The 27,525-nt window shown below is 45.0% G+C and overlaps 1 protein-coding gene across 1 annotated transcript in view; it reads left to right on the top strand.

Annotated features, from left to right (window-relative positions):
- The window catches only part of PLCB2 (phospholipase C beta 2), a 544,505-nt gene that overhangs the window by 319,782 nt on the left and 197,198 nt on the right, over nucleotides 1-27,525 (top strand). The window contains exons 12-14 of the mRNA XM_078659789.1: nucleotides 12,841-12,923; nucleotides 19,314-19,398; nucleotides 25,963-26,122. Coding sequence (XP_078515915.1) covers nucleotides 12,841-12,923; nucleotides 19,314-19,398; nucleotides 25,963-26,122 — 328 coding nt within the window. The remainder of the gene's footprint in view (nucleotides 1-12,840; nucleotides 12,924-19,313; nucleotides 19,399-25,962; nucleotides 26,123-27,525) is intronic.

The following is a 27,525-nucleotide window of genomic DNA, read 5'->3' as shown; positions in this document are numbered from 1 at the left end:
CTTCACCACTTGTAGTGGCTGAGCATGATATCGGCTGTTGGCTTTGGCTCTCTGTTCCTGTTTCACCAGTACCCAATCTCCTTAGATGCTGGATGTCGTTGCATGGCACCGATTATCGGCGTAGTTCTTCATCTTTGCTTTCTTTTTTTTTTTTTTTTTTTTTTTTTTTAAAACCTTTATTGAACAGAGAAAGCTCACAAATACGGGCCTACAACCCACCAGGGCTGGCCACCACATAACAAAAACAGCAGGAGACATATATCAGGTGTCACAATATACTAAGGCAACAAATCAGGGGAAAGAGCAAGCATCTTAGAGCAGTCTCAGGAGCAAACAAATAGAAAGGTAGTTTTCTTTTTTAAAGAACGGGTTTGGGAGGTCAGGAGCCTGGCGGGCCATAACACAAGCCAGAGGGGCGGGGTCGCGGCGGGCAGCAACGCAGCGATCTTAAAGACACAGGAGAAATAAATACGACAGAGGTATACCAGTAAGTACCGGGCAAAACAACGGGTAGAAAGAAAAGCAATTGTGCACACAATCCACTGCCCGCCCACCGCAGCCACCACCCGTCCCACCGATCAGCACAATAAAGGACCCAAATACCAAAACGATACGAAATGCACCCCCGAATAGAAAAAAACCCCACAAAAAAGGGGGGGGAGAGGGAAGGGAAAGGGGGAAAAAGGAAAAGGAAGGGACCCCAACCCAACCACCCGCCCCCAGGTGACAAAGCAGGAAAAACAAAATTCCGGTACAAAATCGACCACAAAATAGGAAGACAAACAGAACAAATCACCATCTTTGTAATACCGGAAAAATACACCAGAAAGACACCCGGGGGACAGACGGCGATACAGAGCCCCGAAAAAGGGGATACACAAGGGCCATAGAACCAAGTAGGGAGAAAAAAAGGAGGAGAGAAAGACCCCTCCAAAAACAACAACAGACCCTCCCACCCACCCCACAAGCCCTCCCTACACCCCTGCAGAGGGCTATGGCCTACCCCCCGGCAGCGTGCCTGTCGCCCTAAATAGAACCCGAAATATAGAAGAAAAGGAACAGGGTAGAAACAAAGACAAAAGGGAAGGGGCAGGGGAAGGGAAGGAACAACGCACACGGGGGAGGGCGAAAAATCAGTATCATCTGCTGCCATCCCGCCACCTGCTACAAGGGAAGGGTATAGCCCATGGGAAGTGAACGATATTAGAAAAAGTTTCAGGAGTCCCATAAAATTACAGGAACATCACAACAGCACTTGTCAATCACATAACAAAGAAACCAGACTACCGCATATAAAAGTCGTTTCAGCCCTGTCCACTTTTGTCCAAGGTTGTGACCATCCGAACAAACAAAGAGCAAACGATGAGGGACACAGGGCTCAGGAGAAAATTTCGCGGCAGTCCAAAGAAGAAACTGGAAAGAAAATATTGAAGATCCAGGAAAGACACAGTACAACAATCGTATTGCAGACAGAGTTCCAAGGACAGTTCGAACGAGGCAGGCCCAGCCGGGCCGGAACATACTTCTCGGTCGGGGAGTCGACGCGAAGAGAGACTGGAAGGATCGTCGACGCCAGGCCAGGATACAAGCGGACCGCAGCCCAGTGGCCGAGGCAACCAGACAGGACAACGGGGGGCGTCGGAGACTCTCCGAGCCAAGGATGCGGTCCCCGCCGAGGGCACAGAGTCCAGGAGCACATCAGTCGCGATCATCGACGAGGAGGCCAAATCCGATGACGGGGGCCCGCATTGTTCAAAATGAAGGTCCGCCTCCACAGTGGAGACAGACGCAGCCACGGTAGTCCGCCAGGAGTTCAGAGCATCCAGGACAACTCGAAGCGCAGGAAACTCTTTACAAGATCCGACATCCGGGCCATGCGGCGGGCCCCCAGTGCTCGCCCGGGCCCGGCAAAGACTCCCAGGGCCGGCCGCCATCTTAAGAGCCCAGCACGTCCCCGGTCGTCGGGAACCCCGGCCGGGGTAACACCAGAGCAAAAGGAGGTCAGCCAGACTGCGGCAGGGCGCCCCAAGGCAGAAAGGAGAGCCACCAGAAGAAGGATGTCCGTCGGTCCCCCCGTACCGCCGGCCCCGTTCTCCGAGCCCGGGCGGAAAAATTCAAAATGGCCGGGCCGGGGAATAGAAGGGGGACCCAACCAGACAATTGAGTAGGCTCTCCCGCGAGGAGCAGCGTTCGTACCTCTGGGCCCAGGCCAGTCGGGTCCGTCAAGGGGCACAGCCGGCCAATTCACACACATCTTTGCTTTCTTGTCTCTGTCCAGGTTCATTAGCGTCTCATGATCTGTGGTTGGGAGTCTGGAGTGAATGATTATGTCTGACTTTGGAATCCTTGTGCGCTGGGTTCTCCCGAGCATCAGGGTAGCAGGGCATCTGTTGGTGGTGCTGTGTGGAGTTGTCCTGTAGGCTCTCAGCACATCATTAAGTGCTGGTTGTATGTCACACTGGGACAGTTCAGCTTGTTGTATTGTTTTCTTCAAGGTGGCCATGAAGCGTTCAACCATCCCATTGGCTTGGGGCCATAAGGGGGTGATTTTCCGGTGTTTAAAGTTCAGATGGTCTGCAAATTCTGTGAACTCATGTCCATTGAACGGTGGTCCATTGTCTGTTTTTACGATCTGTGGAATCCCCCATGCTGCGAATGTTTCGTCAAGGATGGGTATGACTGCAGATGCTCTTGTGGACGATAGTTGTTGTGCAATGGGAAAGCGAGAATATTCGTCCATGATGACGATGACATATTTCCCGGATTTTATTGGGCCGAAGAAATGAACAGCTACTTGTTGCCATACACCGTCCGGGAGATCGAACATCTGCAGCAGGGCATGTGGCTCTTCACGCCCCACTAGTTGGCATTGTGGGCAGTCTTGAAGTGTGGCTTCTACCATCTGATCAAGAGATGGGAACCAGACCCTCTCACGCAGTGCTTTCTTCGTGGCTACCATGCCCCTGTGGCCTTCATGAGCTAGATTGATGTCCCTTGTCGTAGTTGTTGAGGAATGACAATTCTCCTGTCTCTCAGTAACAACCCATCTGCACTGATTGTGAGGTTATCTTTGACATGTCTGAAAGATGAAAGTTCTTGCATATTGATGCCAGTGATGGTTTGGGAGGTCTCCAGATGTCTTCATGAGTCCGCTTGGATGCGCTGCATAACGTCTTGGAGTGTGGCATCTTTGACAGTGGCTTCTGTAATGGCGTCTAGTGGGACGGCCGGTGGGCGTGCTTGATCAATCACGAGGTGGAGGTATTCTTCGGCTAGCGAAGCGCGTGTCTGTGTCAATGTTTGAGGATGGCGTGAGATGTAATCCGCCGGATTTTCAGCCTTTCCCGATTTGCGAATAATTGTGTAGGTGTAGTCCTTCAGGCGGATTCCCCACCTTTCGATCCTCTGAGGCATCTTCGCTCGTGGGTTGCCGAAGATAGTGATTAAGGCCTGATGGTCAGTAATGCTTCCCGTAGACAAATAGGTGGGAGTGCTCACATGCCCATATGACGTCCAAGCTTTCCTTCTCCGGTTGCGAGTATGCTTTTTCCGTGTCGGTGAGGCTGCGGCTGCGGCTGGCATAGGCTATGATGTATCGCTGGTCTCTTTCGTCATCGTATTGGGCGAGAATGGCTCCAAGGCCCACGGGGCTGGCGTCAACGGTGATTTCCGTTTTCTCTTTGGGGTTGAAGTAGGCCAAATGGGCAGCAGAGCTTACAGTATCTTGGATTTTGTTAAACGCATGTTCACATGCCTTGGAGTAGTGACATGGTTGGCCTTGTCTCGTTAGCTCTCTCAGTGGGTAGCTGATGCTGGCATAGTCTTTGATGTATCTAGCACAATAGCTAGCCATGCCCAGGAATGACTGAATGTCACTGACATCGCGAGATTGCGGGTGTCAGCTAGCGCTGAGACTTTTTCGGGATCTGGTCTCATGCCATCTTTAGAGAAGATATGGCCGTAGAACTTGAGGGTCGATTTGTGGAATTCACATTTGTCCCCATTGAGGGTAAGATTGGCATTTAGAAGGGCATGACACATCCGGTCCAAGGCTTTGTCATGTTCTTCACGTGTCGTACCAAATATGAGTATGTCGTCACTGTAATTAAATGAGTTGGGAATGAGGTGGATCACTCGCTGAACGGCTTCTTGAATGATTTCCACTGCTGACAAGATGCCAAAATTAAGGCGTTTATATCGGAAGAGTCCTTGATGGATGGTAAAAGTAGTGATGTATCTCGACTTTTCGTGGAGTTCGAGTTGGTGATACCCTTTGTTGAGATCCAGTTTTAAAAAAATCGTCGCTCCATTCAGGCGGGTAAACATGTCACTAATATGAGGTCCGAGATGTCTTTCTCGTTCTATGGCTGTTTTCGGGGCATGCATGTCAACGCACAGGCGCACTTTGTTTTCATTCCCTCGTTTGGGTATGACTACCACCGGTGACACCCAGGGAGTGGGTCCGGATGATCGTTCTATGAGGTCTGCTCTCAGCAAATCTTGAAGTTCATCATCAACCGCTTTCTGGAGATGAAATGGTACTTTCCTGTGGTGTTGAGCCACTGGCGTGACTTGCTCATTGATGTGCAATTTAACTTTAACGTTGGCTAGTTTTCCTTGGTCTGAGAACAGCTTTGGGAATTTGTTGATCATGTCGGGCGAGTCATCTACTTTGAATAGGATCTCCACCAGCCTCAGTTGTTCTGCTGTGGGTAGGCTGAGTAGGCAGTCAGGGCCTTCTATGACATGAATCTGAGCCTGAATTGATCTGTTCTTGTAGGTTAGCATTGTGGGAAAACGTCCTAGACATGGCAGTGTCTCTTTGGACATCCATGTGTAGATGCGCACTGCAGCTGGTTCTAGCATTGGTTTCGGGCACATCTTTTCGTATTCCGTTGTGCAGATATAGTTCAGTGACGCTCCTGTGTCCAGAACAAACTTTGCGGAATAGTTTCCCATACGAATATCTAGTTGTGGGTATTTCTTCAATCGGTCTGGGTCGGCCACCATCCATACATATTCGTCACGGTCCTGTGATATGGGAGTAAGTGTGGACGATTCTCTTGATGTCGACCAGTGAGATCGATACGATGCCTGGGACTGAGTACTGAACCTGGACGAACTGGTTGACTGGTCTCTTTTTCCATGTACCGCCCTCGCGTGGTGGCGTGTGCCAGCACTTCGTGTGGCCGGCCTAGTTTCTTTACGCCTGGTTTGGCACATAGCTTCAAAATGATTGTCCCTCCCGCATCGGTGACATTGTTGACCCAGGGCTGGGCAAGTGCCAGGGTGTGGATATTCCAGGCCACAGCGGTAGCAGTGCGGCGGTTGTTTCTGAGTTTTACTGCTTCTGGTCCCACCGTGGGAGGAGCTCGTGGGTTTGTCGGGCCTTCTATCTGGTCGGCGTCGCGTTTCTGTCTGAGACTGAACTCGGAGTGCTTGTTCCCGCTTTTCCGTTTTTCCGGCTTCCATTTTCTTTGCGTGTTCTTCAGCTTGATCATTTATGCGTGTGAGTTCTTCAATGTCATTGAGCGAATAGTGTTTTTTGAGTTGTCAATGTCGCAATAACTCGGACTGGCACCCTTCAATGTTGCGTAAATGAAGTGCATCCTCAGTGTTAAAGTTGTCGAACTCGCAGTATCGTGCTAGACGCTTTAACCATGAGAGGAAATTGCCCATGGATTCATCGCGTTCTTGGGACGCAAGATTTAAGGTGTAGCGTTCGTAGTCCAGGTTGCGTTTGTGGAGAAATTTCCTGTTTAGGGAGTCTTTTACATCTGTATACGACGCAGTGTCTGCCGAGGTCAATTCTTTGATTATTTGTCCAATGTCTTTGCCCACTAAGTTCTTTAGCATTATAAGTTGATGATCAGGATCATCTACTCTTGAGCCTTTCACGAAGTCTTCAAAATCCTCTAGCCAGCTTTTCCACTTGGGGCCCATGCTATTTCCTGAAGTCAGTATTAGAGGTTCGGGGGGACGCAGGGACGATACCCCGATTAGTATGGGCCCTTGCGGTGCAGCTGAGGCTGTACCTGGAGTCGCATTCTGCGTGGAATCAGGTCGAGTGGCCATGGTGACGCACTGCTGTCTTCACTGTCCCTCTTGGCGCTTCTTACAGCTTCGCAGCGCTTAAAAATCTATTTATTATGCGGGCTCTGGGTGCTTCCTTTAACCTGACCTCAAAATGGCTGCCGGGCTGGAGCCAATGTCTTTCTATGGGATGCGCCTGACTTCAAAATGGACGCCAGACATGACACCTGAATGCCGGTTTGAGAACTAGGGTTCTCACCCCAGGGCTGTGCAGCTTTCTGTCGTTTTGGGCTTCAATAGCTCGCCTCAAAGGGAGTCCTTATGTCCGTGTGGGGGCTGCGATCTCGAGCCGATGGGCAGCGCTCATTTGCATAATTGTCGGCGCTTTTCCCTTTCTCTGGACGCTCTCTCAACGCTGTGTGGAGGGGGGTGTCTTTGCATCCCACCCTCGTCGCCAGTTTTAGTGTCGCGCACTTCAAATAAAAGCGCAGACATGAGCGTTACAACTGGAGCGCACACTCGTGCCGCCCCTTTTCCTCCCCATCCGGCTGTGCCTGACCCAGAAGTCCGGGACCTCATCAGGCATGGCGACACGACATCACAGAGTGGCAAAAACCCGCCAGCGGAGCTGAGTTCACTGCCCAACCTTAATTGTGATCCCCTGCCTAACAATCCCGTTCCAAAAATTGTCAGCTAACTCTAGGGATGTGGGTAACAGCCTCAGGGACAAACGTTTAGTAAAATAATCAACCACAACTATCACTGTGGTGTATGAGTGAGAAAGGGGCAAGTCAACATCAAAGTCGATAGAAATGTTTGGAAAAGGACAGAAAGACACAGACAAGGGTCTTCAACTGGCCTCTGATGTTCACTCTCAACTTGTGCACAAACACTACATGTTTTGATATCCTTCCAAACAGTAGGTCACCAAACATTACATTGAGCAAGTTCAAAAGTCTTGGTAACCCCTATATGGCCTGCTACCTGGGAGTCCTAGGGTACATGGGAAAATTAGTCTTTCATGCTTATTCTCTGCCACAGAAATTACATTTTCCTGGAACAACAGACCTTGACTTTTAATTTGCTGACTTGGTACTTCATTAAACCATCCTTTCTCATCTAATGTAGTTTCTGCCTCGCTGATCAATTGAAAACATGTTCCCCCAACTAACTCCTGATCATTGAATCACCAGAATCTCGCATTCAGTTACTTCTTGCATTTTACCTGAACCAGAAAGAGCATCAGCCTCCCCATGCCTTTCCCTGGATGATAGGATAGCTCATACTGAAATCTAGAGAAAAAGAGAGTTCATCTGACATGCCTAGCATTACTATATCTGATAGATTTCACAAATCCTAAATTCTTATAATCAGTCCAGATTGTTACCTTATGTGTGGCTCCTTTTAGATATATTAGCATTGACTGAAAGCATCCTTATTAGTTTGTAACTCCCAATCATATAAATGGTGTAATTTCCGTCAGTTGTAGAGAGCGTTCAAGAGAAAAAGGCAAAGGGGTGTACCTTTTAAGTCTCTTAATGTTTCTGCAACAGCATGGTCCCCAGGGAACAGCTAGACGCATCGGTATGAATGATGACAGGGAGATGCATCTTGAGTGCTTAAGTGAACAAGTCCTTTAATTGCTTGAAGACGCTTCCTGTTCCGATCCCCATTGAAATATGACAACTGCTTTTGTGAGATGAGCAATGGGTAAAATAATCTTTGAAAAATTGGGAATAATCTGTCTATAGAAGTTAGCGAATAACAGGAATTGTTGGATAACTTTGACAATACTTGGTGCAAACCAAATTAATACTGCTCTGACTTTACTGGGATAACGTTTTTTGCCTTGTTCGGAAGTTATAAGCCTCAGAAAACTGAATTTATTTGAAATCACATATCTGCAATTTCCTATACAATATTTTTTTCTAGGATGGGACAGAACCTCTCTTAAATCAATTTCATGTTCTTTTACACAGTTTGAAAAAAACAAGATGCCACCTAATTGGATGACCACATATTGATCCAGGTTATCCCTGAAGATGTAATTCAACAAACACACAGCTGGAGGCATTGACAAACCAAAAGGCATGACAAAATGCTAGGAATGGCCATATTTGGTGATATATGCTGCTTCCCATTTATCTCCTTTTTGAATCAGTGCCAAAATATATGCACTTCACTGATCCAATTTGGAGAAGGCTGTATCAGTCTTGATCTGGTCCATCAATGCAAAGATCAGGGGCAAAATATACAGGTCACGAATAACGATGTGATTTTATTCATGGTAGTCAAATCATTGTACATAGGTCCTATTTGTTTATGGGATGAAGCATATTAGAGCCCCAGCATGAGATATTGAATTTCTGATAAATATGTTTCTTCAAGATCTCCTCTAGTTATAACTGACACACTTGAGTTTCCTTAAAGGTTAAGGGATAAATTCTGCTATGGAGAACAACTACTCCAGAGACAAGGTCAATGGGACACACGTACTCCCTTTAGAGGTGGAGTAAATCTGTTTGCATCTTCTCATCTTCACTTGATCATCAGGAAAAAGGTGCAGTCAATAGAAAAAAAGGCAACCACTACAGAACCAGGAAAGATTGGGATTTCCTCAGGTCACCCAGAACTTTTCAGGTAATGCTAAATTGACAGAACGTATGACAGAATAGGATACTGGGAAAGTCTGACCTGTTGTCTGCCCACTTGTATTTCTCCCTCCTATCGATGAAGTAGTTTAGGGGACACATTAGAGTTTGATGATAAAAGTTGATTGAGAGTGTTTAGTAAAATGCGCTGATCTTGCTGTGCCAGCTCCAATTTCCTTAAAATGTTATTAATTGCTATCATCATAGCCTGAAGGTGTTTAACATCCAAGCCTACGCCCATATGGCTTCCTGAAAACTGTCAGGATTGCCCCCTTTCCCACAAGGAAGTTGAGGACACAAGATTCAGGTGATAATGCATTAAAGCCTACCCAGGGGTTTTCTATGGGAAAACGTATCTATAAAGAGGATAAACCTAGCCTCTATGTCTCACTCCCACCTTTTGTTGTTGAGCATCAAGGCAGTATAACAGCAGGGTAGCAGCCCAGCACAGTGACAGGCCATTTAGCCATGCAGCAGTCTTTCTTCCTGGTAGGGTTTCCACAGGTTCACCAGAGAATTGGTATCTGAGGTCCCAATATGTATCCCAGGTGACTCCTTTGTAGTGGGAGAAGCTTCTAGAGGTTTCCCATTGAAGAACACAGGTTTCCTTCCTCCGCTGTCCTGGCTCCAGACTAACTACAGGGGGTATGCAGACCTTTGTGCGGAGGCAGGACACAGCCTATTTAAGTGTAACAGCCTGTTCATGTAGGCACATCCAGGCAAACCTAAGCTCTCTATTGTGTGTTGTTGTCTATAGAGTTTTCCCTAGTGTATGTCCAGCTTTTTTAATACACTGCACCCTGCTCTCTGGGTTGTCCTGGGCCTAGCCGTGACTTATATGTATTAAAAAGGAGGGTTTTGGTCTGGCAGAAGGTTTATTTTGCCAGGTCGAAATTACAATTTTAAAGTGATCACATAGGCTGCAATGACATGTTTAGAGGGCTAGGTAGGTGGGTGGCACAATAAGAGCTGCAGGCCCACTAGGAGCATTCAATTTACAGGCCCTAGGTACATGTAGGTCCACTTTACTATGCACTTTAAATGTGCCAATTGGCAATAAGCCAATGTCACCATGTGTTAAGGATGAAGCACATGCACTTTAGCAGTGGTAAAGTGTGCAGAGTCCTAAGGCCAGCAAAAACGAGATCAGCAAAAATGGAGAAGGAAGGCTGAAGATTTGGGGTGGACCAGCCTAAGGCTGACAGGTCTAACACTCAGCTTCATGTTTCTTTCATTTTTATAAGCACATTGTTGAGATTTGTTCTGGCCAAGGTACATGTTTTCCTTCCAACTTTTCTTTGTAAACCACGGTCACTGACTTGTGTGGTCAACACACCCAAGCCTTGTCCACCATATTGTTTAAGGTCTATTTAACCCTATAAACATTTAGACTTCCAGAACAGTAATAAAAAATATTAGGGTCATCATTTGGGTAGTTGTAGGCCTTGTCTGCCTTTTTCTCACATGTTGGGCCTTCTGCTAGTTTTACGTTTGTACCTCCTCTTGGGGATTGGACAGGGCAGGTAAGAGCTTTCCAGAAGGAGCTGATTTTCATTTCAAAGTATTTGGGAGCAGGTAAGAGTACTTATGTATCAAGATCCAGTTCTCAATTAAAGTAAATTTACTACTTTTCGATATTCATCATTTGTAAATTCACTTCAAAGGATAGATTTACATGTCCCCACTAATTGAAACCATAGGCTGCATTCTACTTTTTCAGTGTAAAGTTGCTATTAATAACTTCTCACATGGACTCCACCATTTGAGTGGAGATTCCAATAGTAAAATATAGGAAAAGGTTAAAAAGTTCACCAAGCCTTTAAAAAACCTTTTGGTTTACATTAAATATTAATGTCAATTAATTGAATATATTTATTTTAAATAGAGAGCAAAATAAAACGCTGCAGGGCTATTATTTTAATTGTAAAATATATATTGCATCCATTTAAATATTTTAATTTAAATTAAAATTCTTATTTTGGTAATTTATTAAAACAAACTTGAAGTTTAATATTTATATTTATTTAGTATGCTATAAATGTATTCATTCATTCAAATCATTATGTCTGCATCTGCAACAGAAGAACAAGTTAAAAAATAGTTTCAAAAGACAACTAGTAAAAATAAAAACAATTACGTTAAGATAAAGTGCTTCCTTCATTATAAAACCTGGGTAATAAAATTAATTTCATTCATAATAATACAATTTAATACACATTCCATAATCAAAACAAGTGCTAGAGGCTTCAAGAGAGGCATCATCAGTGGGACCACACTGCTTATTATAAGTTATGTATTGAATTAATTTAAATACATTTTATTTGTTTATAAACAAATGAAATTTTCATTTATTTTTAAACTAAAAAAGATTCATGAAATGTTTTAAAATAAAATAATTTAGTTTCTATACATTTTGTACATTTATTTAAATGTATATATATTTTTAAGAAGTTCAAATACATTAATTTATTCTAGCATTAATTCCTTTAGGGTTCTAGTTTAAGACCTTACTCCCATCGTTTTCTATGCAAAGGTGTTCCAATCCTGGAGGTTGGCCACAAGTGGTGTTGGGTGTACTTCTGGTATGGGCTGTAGCAAATTTATGACTGTATATACTAGTTACTGTAGTAGTACAGTTTGTAAATAGCAATTGGCTTAGGGCCTTACTACCAGTTTCGGCAGTCCTGAAGCAGGTCGCACGCCACCGCTCCGCTCCAGGACTGGCGAAACTCACTGCTGCCTGCCAGAATACAACTAATTTTGTGGTCTGGTGGGTGGCGGGCGGCGTGGCGGTCCGCAGCGGTACTTTTCAAAGGCTCATTGCGAGCCTTAAACAGCTGGTCCGCTGGACCACCAGTGCACTTTCCTGCACATGATGGAAATCATTATATCGGGCGTTCCTTCCCATGCAAGAACTGGGGATGCAAAACTACAGGGGGCAAAACATGTGCCCCTCTGCATGCACCCCCATGCACAGAGGCACAACGGGGCCTTGTAGGGATCCCTTTGTTGCCTCACCGCCACCCTTTTCGTGGAAGTGCTTCCACAATGAAAAGGGTAGCAGTGAGGCAAAATATGCTCGGGGTGCCACTGCTGCACTACCAGTATATTTTGGCTTCAACCTGCTGCCAGACTGCCGCAGTATCCTTGATCCGCGGAGGTAGCAGTAGTTCAGTGGCAGTCCGACCGCCACACTTATAATTCTGCAAGTGGTCCCGCAGTGTGGCAGTGATCAGACAGCCAACACGACTACGGCTCTCCCATGGACCGCTGTAGTCATAATAAGGCCCTTACTCTTTTGTTGATGAGTGCATTTCCCTGCCTAATTCCCTCTGTGGCCCGAGCTTAAAACCTCCTCATTCCTCCATTAACCTCTCTCATTTTGTAGTATTTCCCATTTTCCAGGCCCTTAATTTTCCCCATCACAGTCACTACTAAAATGCAGGTCTACACAGTTGGAGCGGAGATCTCTTCACAGAAAGATAGGAAAGGTGGTGGCAGAAACCTTGCATGAAGGTTTCTAAATAGCATTTTGTAGTATGAGTAGTGCTAGTGTAGTACTATTGCACGTCCTATAAAATGTGGTTTATGAATGGTCTTCAAAATGTTACATTCGAAAAAAGATAATATGTGAAAGTTATGTAAAAAGCCGAACTTAACTCATCAACTTGGAAGGAGGGGTGTGTAAGTGTCGGCGTGCGGGCAGTCTGGACAAGCTGAAGGCTAACTAGGAATGCAGCAAGATGTAGATGGTAAAGAAGCTGATAGACTAAATTGGACCATTAGTTTTTACTGGCGCCACTTCCTGTTAATCTATACGTCATAAAATACAGAGAGTTTGCAAATTGGCCATTTGAAGTTGACTTTTGTTACTAGCCCGTAAAATGTAACTGTTCTTGCAATTAATTTGAACAGTATATGAATGTTAGGGCATATAAAGTGATTAAAAGAGACACATGCTAAACAATTTGGTTCATGACCGTACCGAATTACTAATCATATTTTTCAATTTCCAGAGACAGTTTTATAAAAGCCAATAAAATCCATCTTCTACTGCATGAAATTGATATATAAAATTTGAGTAATAGCTATAAAGTAAATCAGATTGAGCTAGTAAAATAACCACCACTAAAAGAAATCTATTGCTCTATCACAGGATGTCATTGAGGCCATTGCAGAAACTGCTTTCAAAACAAGTCCCTACCCTGTAGTCCTGTCATTCGAGAACCACGTTGACACGTGAGTATTTGTTTTATATTTCACATGGAACCATGCATTCCTGGATCAGGTTATTGAAATCACTTCCTGTTCTGCCAGGAAGCATGCAAAATGGCGGCTGTATTAGATTGTCATGCCTTTTTTTTTTTTTTGCTCAGGCAACCTACGATACTTGGTTCAAAGCACAAACCTGCATATTGCAGTGCACTCGCTCTTTTCTCTAGAGTCGCTCATTGTCAGTGGCAGCTCCTCCTAAAGTGTGGAGGAGCTTCACTGTGCCTGCTGGGAGAGCAGCAGATACATGTAAATTATTATAGACACGCTGTCCTCACGTCAGTGTTTGAGTGTGAGTGCCGGGGCTGGGTTGATGGTAGAAGCAGGATCAGGGTCAAGGACTTGTGAAGCTGCCAGTGTGGAGTGCTCTTGTCAGATTGGCCGGCTGTCTTGGGATGGCCAGCCCGACATTTGCACTTCAGACCATACCCATCCCAGCAGTGTTAAACTGCCTAGTGATTGAGTCACAGGCACCTAGGCTCAAAAGGAGCGCTGGGTTAGTCTGCTCAAACCATTCCTGGTGCTTCTCTCATGCTGAAAACAACATGAGAGCAGCTCCAGGATTGGTTAGGTTTGCTTTGGCTGTAGGAAGTCAACCACCTCCAGTAAGTTCCATTCATTGCATCCACAGTGGCACAGCAGCAAAGCCCAATCAGCCCTGAGTGCATGCACCACAATTAAGCCATGTAGACTAAGCTGCAAGAGGTAAACACACATAAAGAAACAGCCGAGCCTACAGGATGTCCACTTCCTGGCGCTAAATCGAGCTTAGCTTCCCTACTTTTAAATGCCCAGACCTTGTTTCTTACATTTTTTCACCACACCCTGAGACATCCCTGTTCAGTCTGTTCTCATTGGGCTGTTAGAGGCTGTGTGCCGCCATAACATCCAGCACCGGCCGTGTCTCAGAACTTAAAGAAAGGGAAATAACACGATCCAGTGGATTAATGCACATTGAAGCGTAGCTTCCATTAGTGCAGCAGGTCCGTGCAGTGGCACTGGGGTCCAGGGACCTCAGGGCCCATTGAACCCCAATTATTGCTGTACTGTAATATTCCAACAACAGCCGGGAGGGATTTCCATCCTTGCACTAGGGCCTATGGCACACTCGCTACACTGCAGGCTTGTGTGAGGTATGATAGCCCAGTGGGACAAAGTATTTACTCATGAGATGTTGAGATGTAGGAGTATCTTGTAGGCCATAAGTTAAAAAAACAGAGTGCATGAATGTGCCAGCTGCAGAGATCTGCCAATAATCTGTGGATCGCAGGTGGAAATCCCTGTTAGGTAGATCAGTGGGTTAGTGAGCTACTATGCATGCTGCAAAGAGTTATGTGAAACCCACAGATTGCAGACTCAAATCACAGTAAGACCTTTGGGGATAAGTGCACTTGCTGCAGAGATCTATGTGTGTGCAGTGCAACTTGCATGTCACACAATAGGATTCCAGAAAAATGTTCATATGACTCACTCATGCACTTACTGTAGAGATTTTTAGCAACCTGACGGTCGCACTTTCAAATCCAACTACATTATCTCTGTGTATTAACTTGCTCGCTGCAGGGATCAGTGTGTGAGAAGCCGATTTACCAGTTTTATCGCGGATGTCGCAACTAACCCCTGCTGTGCGCATGTTTACGCTGCTTTTAAATTACCTGAGTAAGGGGTGTTGCAGGCTGGGTAGTTTAGTGGGGCTATGTCGGCAAGTAACTGTTATTCTTGCGGCACCACACATTCAATAGGAAAGGACTTCCTGTTCCTTCTCCAGGGAATGTCACACAAGATGTGCCAGCGAGCACTTTATGGACAATTCAGCGGAAGGCTGTGTTCTGCGGCTGTTCCTTTCACCAGAACTAACAGCAGCAGCTGAAAATCTAGCCACTTTCAGTGTTCCCAGTCAGCCCACAAATACTCAGCACGGCAAGCTCTCTTCCCTCTCAGTGACTGCTGCACTAAGCGTGATGCAACTGGCAAGGGTATTAATTCAGGATGGTGAGTGTAAAAATTCAGGACAAGGGGTCAAAATTCAGAACAAAAATTCAGGACAGGAGGTCTGAATTCAGGACAGAAATTTGGCACAGCAGGTATGCTTTGCAGACACATCAGTGGATGTCATGCTATAGTGTATAAATAAATAGGCAAGGAACATAAGTGCAACTCACTTTCTCCTGCCCGGGCACTCCTCCTATCCTGTCACCGCTCCTTCCCTGTGATTTCTCCTGCCCGCCACTGCTCCGGCCCGTTCACTGCTCGGGCCCGTTCACTGCTCCTGCCCCATTCACTGCTCCTGTCCTTTCACCGCTCCTGCCCTGTTACCGCTCCTGCTCATGCCTAATCACCGCTCTTGCCCCGTCACTTCTCCGGCTTTGTCACCTCTCCTGCCCGTCACTTCTCCTGCCTGTCACTTCTCCTGCCCATCACTTCTCCTACCCAGTCATCTCACCTGCCCGGTCACCTCTCCTGCCCCGTCTCCTCTTCTGCCCGGTCTCCTCTCCTGCCCCGTCACCTCTCCTGCCCCGTCACCTCTCCTGCCCCGTCACTTCTCCTGCCCATCACTTCTCCTGCCCGTCACTTCTCCTGCCTGGTCATCTTTCCTGCCCGGTCCCCTCTCCTGCCCCGTTGCCTCTCCTGTCTCATCACCTCTCCTGCCCCATCGCTTCTCCTGTCCCATCACTTCTCCTGCCATGTTCACTGCGCCTATCTGTTCACTCCTCCTGTCTGTTCACTGCTCCTGCTCATCCCTAATCACCGCTCTTGCCCCGTCACATCTCCTGCCCCGTCACTTCTCCTCCCCGGTCACCTCTCCTGCCCCATCACCTCTCCTTTTCTGTCGCCTCTCCTGTTCCGTCACTGCTCTTGCCCCATCACCACTCCTGCCCCGTCACCTCTCCTGCCCTCTCACTTCTCCTGCCCTGTCACTTCTCCTGCCCGTTATTTCTGCTGCCCAGTCACCTCTCCCGCCCCATCACCTCTCCTTTCCTGTCGACTCTTCTGTCCTGTCACTGCACCAGCCCTGTTCACAATATAGACAAATTACACAAGGGGGCAAGTTCCCTACAGTACTCTGTTTGGGGAGAGCTCCTCTGTAATCACTAACTACGATTTCAGTGGCACATGATATGCTAAAGGCAGACGGCGGGCGCATTGTCATTCGAAAGGGGATAATCGTCCTCAGTCGGAATGACAATGGGCCTGACCACAGTCTGTGAGAGCTCAGGGAGGGGCTGCTGCAGCCCTTGGAGTTCAACAGAGAAGTGCGAGCTGGCCCCTGAGAACTTTTAATCACTTGGGTCTTCTCGCAGGGAACGCTGTAATTAATGTCCGAAATTACGGACAAAAGGCGTCCGTAAATGGAATGATTATGGACAACGGACATCACACCAAAATGACGGACGGTCCGTGAAATTTACGGACGGTTGGTCACCCTAGGTGTGACACTGCTCTGTGACTCTCAGTGATTAACGCAGCAGCTTCACCCCTGGTGTTAGCTGCCCTCCAACACAAGAACAAGTGGCAGACTAGCGCTGATATGCGTGACTATGCAAGCATGTGTATGAGAGAGAGAATGTTTGCCTGCTGTCATTTAAAAATTATTTTTTTAAATATGAATTTAGAAACATTCCTGTGTACCCACCCTAACAACATTGCTATTAGTGAGTTGCTGTACATAATATGCGTGGCCTAGGTTTTTTTTCATACCTTAAGCACCATTATATTCTGTGACATCAAACATAAGATGTCTTTGTGCTAAGCATATCCTGAACTTGTGTATTTATGGTGCACTCATATGTGATAACGAAGAAAAGTGAGGCTGGGTAAAATAAAAACTTTACACAGTTTGGTCAAGTGGGGAAGCCAGAATTGGTCTGAGGATTTCTGCTTTTTGATTATACAGTTCATGCCTTGGGACCATGTGGCTGCCCAGTGGCATAGCGAAAGGGGGAGGGCAGGATGCCCCGGGCGGCATGACTTTTGGGGGCAGTGGCACACCCCGCTTTCTTACATGTGTTTGTTACAGGGCTTCAAGTGCAGGAATCGCAAGTACCCCTCTCTCCCCTCGCTCAGTTATGCAGCCGCAGCCAGCAGCAACGGCAGGGGCTGCAAAGTAGTTACCTATGCCACTGTGGGTGCCTTGCTCGTACCATCAAAGTTGGAAAGAACTTTAATGCCTCTTCACTTTCAAAAGGCACCCGCCACCACTGCTCATTAGGAGGATTTTGTAATACTGAAGCTGTGCTAACTTGCCCTCTCAAGAATCGTACACTCAAAGGTTCCTTACAAAATGCCGGCAGAGCAGGTTGTGAACATATACGCATAAGCAGACTACAGTCATATGAATCAACTTGTCATCTAGAGAGCACTCTGTGAAGGTGAGCTAATTTCTGCATATAAATGTGGAGAACATGTGGACCTAGCGTGTGCATTATTTCTGTACATTAGCAGAACATTTCAAATAGTAATGCAGCAAAGAGGTGGTATAGAATAGTACATGCATTTTAGAGAGAGGGAAATCAATGAGACGTAGTAAGTCATTTAGGGCAGTGTTAAATATTGCAGGGATTTGTTAGCATGAGCTGAAAGCCATTTTGTATTTCTGGCAGCCATTTGTTTGCCATGTGCTCCCATGTGCTCGGTCCTCCCTCAGTGTTGACTGCTCTTGTAATCTGCCTAGAAACAAACTATATTTAGCATCTTCCACCTTAGCACATGCTCAGAAGAGCCTAGCTAGTAGAATGCACCTGCTCATCTTGTAGAACTGGCAGGCTATTTTTGCTGCTGTATGGAGAAGTAACTCTCCTCCCACTTTGTTGAGCAAGCAGATCTTGCATGTCCATATTAGTCATTTTGCATGCTTACATGTGCCAGGACTGCCCCTTGGTCTTATGCGGTCTATGTAACCATAAGCATGTATAAGGCCCCAGTTTTCTGTACTCCTCAGACTGCCTCATTCATTTGCTAAGGCTTCTGTGTGACGTGGTCTCCCTCATTTGAGGTTAATGAAGATGTTCTTTTTATATTTCAGCTTCTGTGCCAATTTCTTCTTTGTTGGTTTAAAAGGACCAAGTATCAGTGGGACCCCTGAGAAGGTTTCTATTTTCTACAGCAGTCACATGAAATATTAGACATCAGAGTCAAGAGCATGTTTAGGATACCCCCTGTACAAGTAGCATCATCTTTGGCAGAGGAGGGAGTAACATGAATTCCAACAGTTGAATGTTCAAATACTAATTTTCATGGGCACAGGACATATGTAGCTGTTAGGCCCTGTGGAGTGCATTTCAGTCAAGAAGTGTCAGTAAGGGATCCAGACGTGAAAATTGAGGAGATGTAAGGTGGTGGAGGTAGGATGTGAAGAGGCAATAGTGAGTATGAGATGCGAGGGATGGAGATGAGAGGTCTGTTTAAGCTGGGTATGGAAGGTCATTGATACACTTGGATGTCAAAATTAGGAACTTGCATGCATGCATGTGTAAACCCAGCATAATCATAAGGGGGGTAGGCCTCAAGGTAATGAAAAGAAAGTTTGGGAGTTTTTCACTACCAGGACATGTAACACTGGAAAGCATGTGCCCTACCTTTTAGTCACCTGGCATCCTGCCCTATGGGCTATCTATGGCCTACCTTACAGGTGACTGGTTTGTAATAAAAGGGGAGTGTAAGGTCTGCCAAGGAGTTTCAAATGCCAAGTCGACATGACAGTGTAACACTGCATTCAGGCTACAATGGCAGGCCTGGGACAAGTTTAAAGGACTACTAGTACTAACTAAATCAAATATGCCAATTAAGTATATATCAATCAAACCATGTTTATGAGAGTGAGCAGAAACATATTAGCACTGGTTAGCAGTGGTAAAGTGCACAGAGACCTAACAAAAAGGATTTCAGGAAAATTGGAGGCAAGCAGGCAAAATGTTTGAGTGACGACCACCTTAAGCTGACAGGTCTAACAGTATCCATTCCACTCAAGGCCAATGAATATCTGTGACATGGGAGATGCTGGGCCCATCTATACATTCTGCAGGGGTGGTTCCATCTTTTTATTTTACCCCACTGGGGGTCATCCATTTCACACTAGGAAACCAATGTAAATATAGGTCCTTAGGTTCTCCCGAGACAATCCCTGTTATTAAATATAAATATTTAAAGTGCTGCTCTGAAAATCACTGCTGTCACAGTGTGTGTTGAGGGTATTGGAATACAAATACTATTATTTAACCATAATATATAATAATCTTTGGTATACAAATTGGTGGTGTGTCTTCTGATTAGCATGTATATCTTAATCAGTATTCTCCTCAGGTAAATACGGCATTCCTAATTTCACAAGATCAATTCTATTTTAATGTATTTGTATAGTGCAAAGCAGCAAGCTAAGATGGCAGACTACTGCAGAAATATATTTGGAGACATGCTGCTGACAGACACCCTGGAAAAGTATCCAGTGAGTATGTTTAAACTGTATACATGCTTTTGGTGTATATTTGCTGGTACCTGCTATGTGGCAAGGCATTGTGAACTGCTAGTGCTGGTTCCTTCTATCATGTAAATCACTGCAGATGTAGAAATGTGTGTGCATGCAAGAACAGGTACAGAACACGTAGGCATATTTGATAGTAGATAAAACAACTGAATAACAACCAGACACCCTGACAGAGACTCTGCATTATCATAAGATGGCCTATTCATTAAAGTAGGTACCCTTCAATGTGATCATAATACGTATATTAAAAGTGTACAATTGTAACTAATCAAACATTGCTTAGGAGATAAGATGAGAAAATGTATGTCACCAAATTCCATAGCTAGAGGAAGAGACACATATTAACCTGCAGTCCACATTAACTCTTTATCCACCCTTAATCCATTAGCACCCTTCTTGGAAATTGGGTTAGTAGTTGAAGGGGGTGAACCCCTACTTAAGCAGCAACCCCAATCATTGTCTGGGGGAAATACAAGCAAACCCTAAGTTAACCTGTGCATAACCCTTTACAAGCTTGGCACAAAAGCAGTCAGGCTTAATTTAGAGGCAATGTGTAAAGTATTTATGCAACACACAAACAGTAATAAAGTGAAAACACAACAGAAGAAAAATCCCATACCAATTTAGAAAAATAGAGTCAATTATAATAAATTGTTTGACACCAAAACAACAAATATCCAATACGTAGAATCAGAGGTGTGTAATTTCAATATTTGAAATAAAAATAGTGCCTAGAAGCACAAAACACCAACAGTGGTTATCTGATCGTGGGGGACAGGACAAAGTCACAAGTTCAGCTCCAATGTTATCCTATTGAGAGACAGGGCTTGCAGTAGTGAAAAACAAATGTAAGAGTTTTTTGCTTACAGGACATGTCTTACTTTTTAAATACATTGCATCCTGCCCTCTGGACTGTCCAGGGCCTACACTAGTGGCAACTTAAGAATAGTAAAAAGGAAGGTTTGGGACTGGCAACATGTTTATTTTGACGTGCAAAGAGGCGAAGCACGTTTAACCCACTCTGCACGCAAATGGATTCATAAGGAGAAACAAGCACAAAAATGGACTGATAATGGTGTGCAACTGTAACCCCTTAACGCATTCAACATGTTTATTTTGCCAGGTCGAAATGGCAGCTTGAAACTACACACACAGGCTCTGAAATGGCAGGCCTGAGACATGTTTAAAGGGGATGTATGACATTACAACGCATGATTTTACCACGCATGCCTTTACAACGCGGTTTTTACAACGCATGCCATTACAACGCATAGCGCTTTGGGGTGCTGGATAGTGAATAGTTTAATTTACTATTCCAACTCCAGTCCCCGTGGATAGTAGGGAAGGTGTTGGATAGTAAATTAAATCTATTCCCTATCCTAGAGCGCCCCCCAGCGCAATGCGTTGTAATGGTTTGCATTGTAAAAGTTGCGTCGTAAAGGCACTGTGTGGTAAAAGTTGCGTTGTAAAGGATGTTTCCCGTTTAAAGGGCTACCTAAGTGGGTGGCACAATCAATGCTGTTAGCCCACTGGTTGCATTTAATTTACAGACCCTGCATACGTGTAGTACCACTTTACCAGGGACTTACAAGTAAATTTAATATGTCATTTCGTTGTAAACCAATGTTGCCATGTTTAAAGGAGAGAGTAAAAGCAATTGAGCACTGGCTAGCAGTGGTAATGTGCACAGAATCCTAAAAGCTAACAAAAAAGGGTTGAAAAAGGAGGCGGACCCTGCACAAAGGGTCAAGTTCAACAGCCCTCCTTTACGGCTGAAGGACAATTGGTTAGCCACAGAATCAGGGCCGTTTCTGCCATTAGGCAGGACTAGGCGGCCGCCTAGGGCGGCAAAACGGTGAGGGGCATTTTATTGTGTGTGGCACTAGTCTGGAAGGAAACAGGAAATCAATCATGCAGTGGAGTCAGAGTGCACTGACACTGTGCAAGCGCACCTGCTGTTTGCAATTGCTGCCTTTTGAGTGTGACATCATCATGATTGATGTTGGTGTTGCGCAGACAGTTTGAGCGTCAGCCGAGTGGCATACCCTAGATTAGTGGTGGGGGCGGGGGCGGCGCGCACCGGTCCATAGCGTGTGTGTGTAGAGCGGGGTGCGGGTCCGGACACACTAGTGTAAGTGTGGGTCCCCAAGGCCGTCAATCTTGTAGCGCTGGATGCGCTACCAATGACGGCCCTGGGGAACATTTTTAGCCAATCCATGAGCAGTGCTTCAGCCAGGGAGGGCAGCCCAGTGATGGTGACGCGCACGGCGCACCAGTGCCACCATCTCTCTCGGCGCGTACGGGGGACGGTTGGACTGTGTGTGTCGGCTGGCGCGCTGCTCCCCCTGTGATGCCCGTGAATTCAATTTAATTAGTATAGTATACTGCAGCTGCCACCCTGCTGCTGCCAGTGCCACACATAGTCTTGTTGGCTTGTCCGGTCCCGACTCTGTCTCCCGCCGGCCCTGGGCCCTCCAAACAGCACAGTGGTCGTGGGGCATACGTAACGTCGTGACTGCGCAGTGCACGCACCGGTGAGTCAGTCAGAAGGCCGCTGGCTGCGAAAATACATTTAAATATATATTTCGGATCGGATGCATATTGCATGCAAATTCAATTGCAAATGAAGAATCATCATGTAATAAAGAGTAATGACGTTGTTCATCATCACTCAGGCCTGCTTGCTATGCTAATGTTGTGTTGTAAATGACTGGCGGCGGCGGGCGGGTGAATCATTATCTGTTTAGTTTCTGACTGTTGTCTCCGACTCCGATCCCGTCCACTCCTCACGGTCACGGTCGGAGTGGGCCTGGCTGGCGCAGGCAAAACACTGAGTGAGCATGAGCAGGAGCTGGGTTAGGTAGCACTGACGCTGCCGGGTGTCTGACTGAGGTTTGGTTTGGATGGTGGCGCGGGCGGGGCGGGTCTGTTTGTTGCAGCAGGCCAGGCGCAGGCTAAAAAGATCTGAGACTGATTTGAAATCATAAGATGGCGGTGGTGGCGGCCCCATGTCCAGGCCTCCGCTCCGGCCTGTGACTGAGGTGAGGTGATGATGGCTGATGGAATCTATCTCCCTGGCCCTGCATGTGAGCGAGGTTGGAGCCTGGAGGAGTAGTTTTACACGGGAGAGGGGGTCAAGGAAGCACGAAGAGAGTGTGCAGAAGATAGAAAGAGCAGAGGACCCCTTATCTCATTTATGCGTTTTTATATAGCGCAGACTTTACCCGAAGATGTCAGAGCACTTCACAATAGGAACAGACTGATACATGAGAACACTACAAGTGAACAAATTACAAAAGCAAACGTTACATTAAATGAGGCAAAAGTGACAATCGTGAGCCAACAAAATGCAAGAGGTAGCAAACGGTGCATTACAGGAGGAAAAAGTGACATGTGTGCAGGTTACAAAAGCGTACAAAGTAAACATAGAGGTATAATATTGCAATATATGGAGGACACAAACACAAGAACAAACGTTACGTAGGCACTGGTGGCACTTGTGCAGGTATCGAAAGCAAACAAAATGTAAGAGGTAGAAAACAGTGTGTTACAAGAGAAAAGTGACATGTGCATGTTACGAGTACCAAACACAGGTGGACGATAATACTGCAATAAATGGCAGACTCTCAAAAGAACACACTGGGATTTATGAAGCAACCTGTCCCATGGATAAGTAGATATTTTATTACATTCCACAGCCCTTCAAATATCATGAACAGTGCTTATTTAGTTATTTAATGTTTGATGTGTTTTATTGTTTAATGTTTAATACAAGTTCTTTTATATCTAATGCATGTATTCTTCTAGCCTGGATGACGGGGGAGAGAGTGATGGTAGAAAAAGGGAGGGGCGGCATTTTTCATTTCTCGCCTAGGGCGGCACAACACCTAGAAACGGCCCTGCACAGAATGTGGCTACAGAAGGCAGACAGGGCTCTTAGAACTTTGTTTACATTCTGGGCCTAATTCCCAGAGGTAAACTTATACTTCAGGTCTGACTTTACCTTTGTGAATTGGTCCCTTAGACCTCAGGTCTAAACTTAGATTTCAGGTCTAGGTTTACCTTTGTGAATCGGGCCCCCTGTTCATTTCACCTCCCACATGATCCCTGAGATTACCAGTACTAAAGGCAGTGCGAGGCGTGAGGTGGGCAATGCAGGAATAGTAAGCGGAAACGCGGTCTACTGATAGTTGACATCCATGGAAAAGGAACGTGGGCCAGTCTCACATGTTTCTAAATTCAGTTAGTCTTCATGGAGTTTCAGGGAGCATCAAGTTGACTTTTGAACATTCTCTCCTATAATGCCATTCAACATTTATTTCCACAGGATTGCAATCACACAAATGAACTAAGGCAAAACATTTTAAAGGGTTAGTGGCTCAATAACCACCCTGATAATACAATGCCAACAGTGTTATTGTCCATAGTATAGTCAGTATATCAGGACTTTGATCCCTTTGCTCAGTGTGCCTTGTTAATCAAGCTTGTCTTCACTAATGAAGTGTTGTGATGGGGCTCAAATAAGCATGGAGTTAGCTGCTCTGAGCAGAAAATGCTGCACAGAAGATTTGCCAGCATTTTGGAATTGATTACTCATGTGTTTTGGCAACATTTTGTTTGGCTTTGTCCCCAAGCAGACTGTATATATATATATTCAGACTGCGACTAGTGGTTAGAGGTATACGTCACTGAGAAGGTCCACCGTGCTCTCTGTGCCTACAACCTCAAGCTACAATGTACTAAGTGTGCATGTAGACTCAGCGTCACCTTTTGATCAAAAATTGAGTAAATATTTCAAGGGCGACATAATGTCTAGTGCTTGGGAGTGAAGTCCAGTCTGCTTTTTGGGTTATAGCAACATTGCTTTGAAAAGAGTTGGCTCCTTTATGCCACTGCACAGACAAGTGTAAGGAAATGTTGATCTGAATTGAATACACTAAGGCTTCGAAAAGTAAAGTAGTTTAAGAATTTCCATCACATTTTTATTGTTGTCTGTCCAGGTACAACAACAACATGAAGTATACATTTTTTCCATTAAATTGCACAGGATTTGAAAATGTTATTTTTGTTTTAACTGATCAGGTTAAAGGTTTCTGAATAGCATTATATTAAAGTTGAGTAGTTAATAGAGTTTTATTGGTTGTGGAAGATTATCAACATTAGATAGGATCTATAGACCAATGGCATCAACATATTGTGAGATCGCAAACGCTGCAATTTGCAAAATAACAGAATTTGGAACTGAAAATACATATGTTTATATGTATTAATCCCCATTAAGGAGATGGTAACCTCTTATCAACTAATAAAATGAGATTGAATCTGAATGAGATGTACCACTGTTATGCAACCATAGTCCGTAGCAAAACATTGAAAAAGTTCAGATCCCGACTATGAAACCCATTCAACCACTGAGACTCTACCTCTACCAGCCACGGCTCGGGCAGGGCGTTACACCGGGCGGTGACATCAGGCAGAGTAGGGGCAGGGTGGGGGGTTGTAAAATGTGGGATATGGACGATATCAGGTAAGTACCGAAAAAAAAAAATTGTTACCCGCGCTGCATCACCAAATGTGATGCAGCGTGCGCAACGAAATTAGTTTTTTTCGGTACTTACCTGACATCGTCCATATCCCGCATTTTAAAACCTCCCACCCTGCCCCTCCTCTGCCTGACGTCACCGCCCGGTGTAAGGCCCTGCACGAGCCGTGGCTGACCTCTACGAATGCAAAAATAGCTCTTTGGGGATAGACAGTTGTCCATGGTACCAATACCAACATATGTTTATATGTATTAATCCCCATTAAGGAGATGGTAAACTCTTATCAACTACTAAAATGACATTGAATCAGAATGAGATGTACCACTGTTATGAAACCATAGTCCGAGGCAAAACATTGAAAAAGTTCAGATCCTGACTTTGAAATCCATTCAACCACTGAGACTCCTTTACCTCTAAGAATGCAAAAATAGCTCTTTGGGGATAGACAGTTGTCCATGGTACCAATACCAACTCTCAAATAAACTTTTTTTTAAAGTTAACTTTTTTTTAAAAAGGCTGACCGACTTCCTTTAATGGAAACACGCTGCATTTAAAAAACAATTGACGTTATTGAAAGGCGATCAAAGACTGCTGGTCTGTTGCCCCTAGCAGGCCATCATTCCTGTGATGACCACCAAACAAAGTGACTCAAAATTAGCAGCCTATATTATTAATATTCATACGGTAGGCCAGATCATGACCCACTCCGAATAGGAATTTTGGGAACTGACCTATTAGTACCTAGGACAATTCGCTAAATTAAATTGGATTCGAAAACGTCTGTGCATGGTTTGTAAATCTTTTCTGAGACTGTACTTTCAGTACATCGGCCATATGTGTGATTTTGGGGTAGAAATAATGATGAAAAGAGAGATAGTTATTTGAGAGTAATTGTTTTGATTCAAGATAAAAGTAATTAGTTATTGCATATTTGATTGCATACTGCATATTTAATTTGTTTTCTTAAATCCCTCCTTTACAGTTAGAACCAGGAGTTCCCTTACCAAGTCCTGAGGAGCTCATGGGAAAAATCCTAATTAAAAATAAGAAGAACCAGAGCCCCTCGCAGAAAAACACAGATTCCCAGAAGAAGGGGCGGAGCAGTGAGGCTGGAGCACCAGAGCAGGGTGACGCTCTGAATGGTGAGACAGTAGGTAGTGTATGAAATAGGAATACCTATAATGCAGCTTTTGCACCATGCATCCTAAGTGGGTTGAAGTGACGGATGTCTAGTGCTATTTTGAAGAGCAGTCAATTGTTCACTGTCACTTTGAATAACTAAAGAATATTATTTGAATATTGTTGTGTTCACTTCCTGTAATGAGTGATATTTGTGATTATTGGTTTGTAAACTTTGCATTTGTTTTCCGTTAGAACATTGGAATGTTAAGAACTCCACTGAAGACAACGCCACGGCTGAGGGATACAGATGTCTTCCTAACATTCAAATGTTTGTCTTTTTGTTTCTCCCTGGGTTTTTTAGGACATTCTTTTCTCAGTGAGGGAAATGTTCTAATAGCATTATAGTCCCTCTGCCTTGAGATATGCCAGTTGCTAAAGGCCTCCTCCCTTATTTAATATAGCCTTATAGCCCACCATAACGGCCTATCCTGCTCCATTAAGAACCGCACCAGTGTAAGAGTTAGAAGCCGAAGTCAAAGTCTGAAGTCCTGTTCTGAGGAAATGGTGGTTGTAGTTCCATATTTATCCTCTGCATTAGTGAGTGAGTGCAAAAACTCTGCTACCCAATCCTAACTAGTTTCTTGCAGTCCTCCCACCTTATTTTGCAGCACTTCCTGTTTGTCCTATTATAAAATTGTCTATGAGCCCCTGTTTTAATGTGGCAGAACCCGCTGCCACCAGGCAGGCCTGTCTTCAGCTCCTTTTGCTCTCTCCTATTTCGACAAGCTCTCATCACATCTTAATGGGTTCAAACTTGGGGTGGGTGTAACTCATGTAGTTCCATGTAGCACAATCACGCATAATTACAAGAAAAGTCCACTTGATTATGTGTAATTACATAAGAAAAGTACTTCTGCATTTAGTCCTATTCTCTCTGCACAAAAAATGCCCCTTTGCATCCAGAATGGAAACAAGAATGCATTTCGAGTTAACAAATAGTGTTACGTGCAACAGAAAATGAATAACGAGTGCAAGTAGCTGCGCATGCTTGTTAAATGTGTAATTGGTGTAGGATGGTTCCTAAAATTTCTCCCAGTATTAGGCGCCCTTGCGTCCAGCATGGACACGAGGATGCATTTTGCAGCAAGAAAATTGTGCTAAGTGCAACAGAATATAAACAACAGCACAAGCAGCTACTCATGCTCGCTAAATGTCTTCTCGCTGTAGGAGTTTGTCCCCCAAATGACTCCTAATTTCATGAGCAGATGTAATTTATTTATTTGAAACTTTTATAAAGCGCGAACAAGACCCATACAGATATCAGAGCGCTGTACAGAAATGGCAAAAACAAGGGTAACAAACTCAATGGGACAGCAAGGGAGGTTACAACAGAGTTGGAAACATAGCCAGTTAAGAGTTGGGG

This window comes from Lissotriton helveticus, chromosome 9 (assembly GCF_964261635.1).
Source record: "Lissotriton helveticus chromosome 9, aLisHel1.1, whole genome shotgun sequence".
NCBI lineage: Eukaryota > Metazoa > Chordata > Amphibia > Caudata > Salamandridae > Lissotriton > Lissotriton helveticus.
The sequence above is the reverse complement of the archived record's forward strand: the minus strand, read 5'-3'. Positions and strand labels throughout refer to the sequence as shown.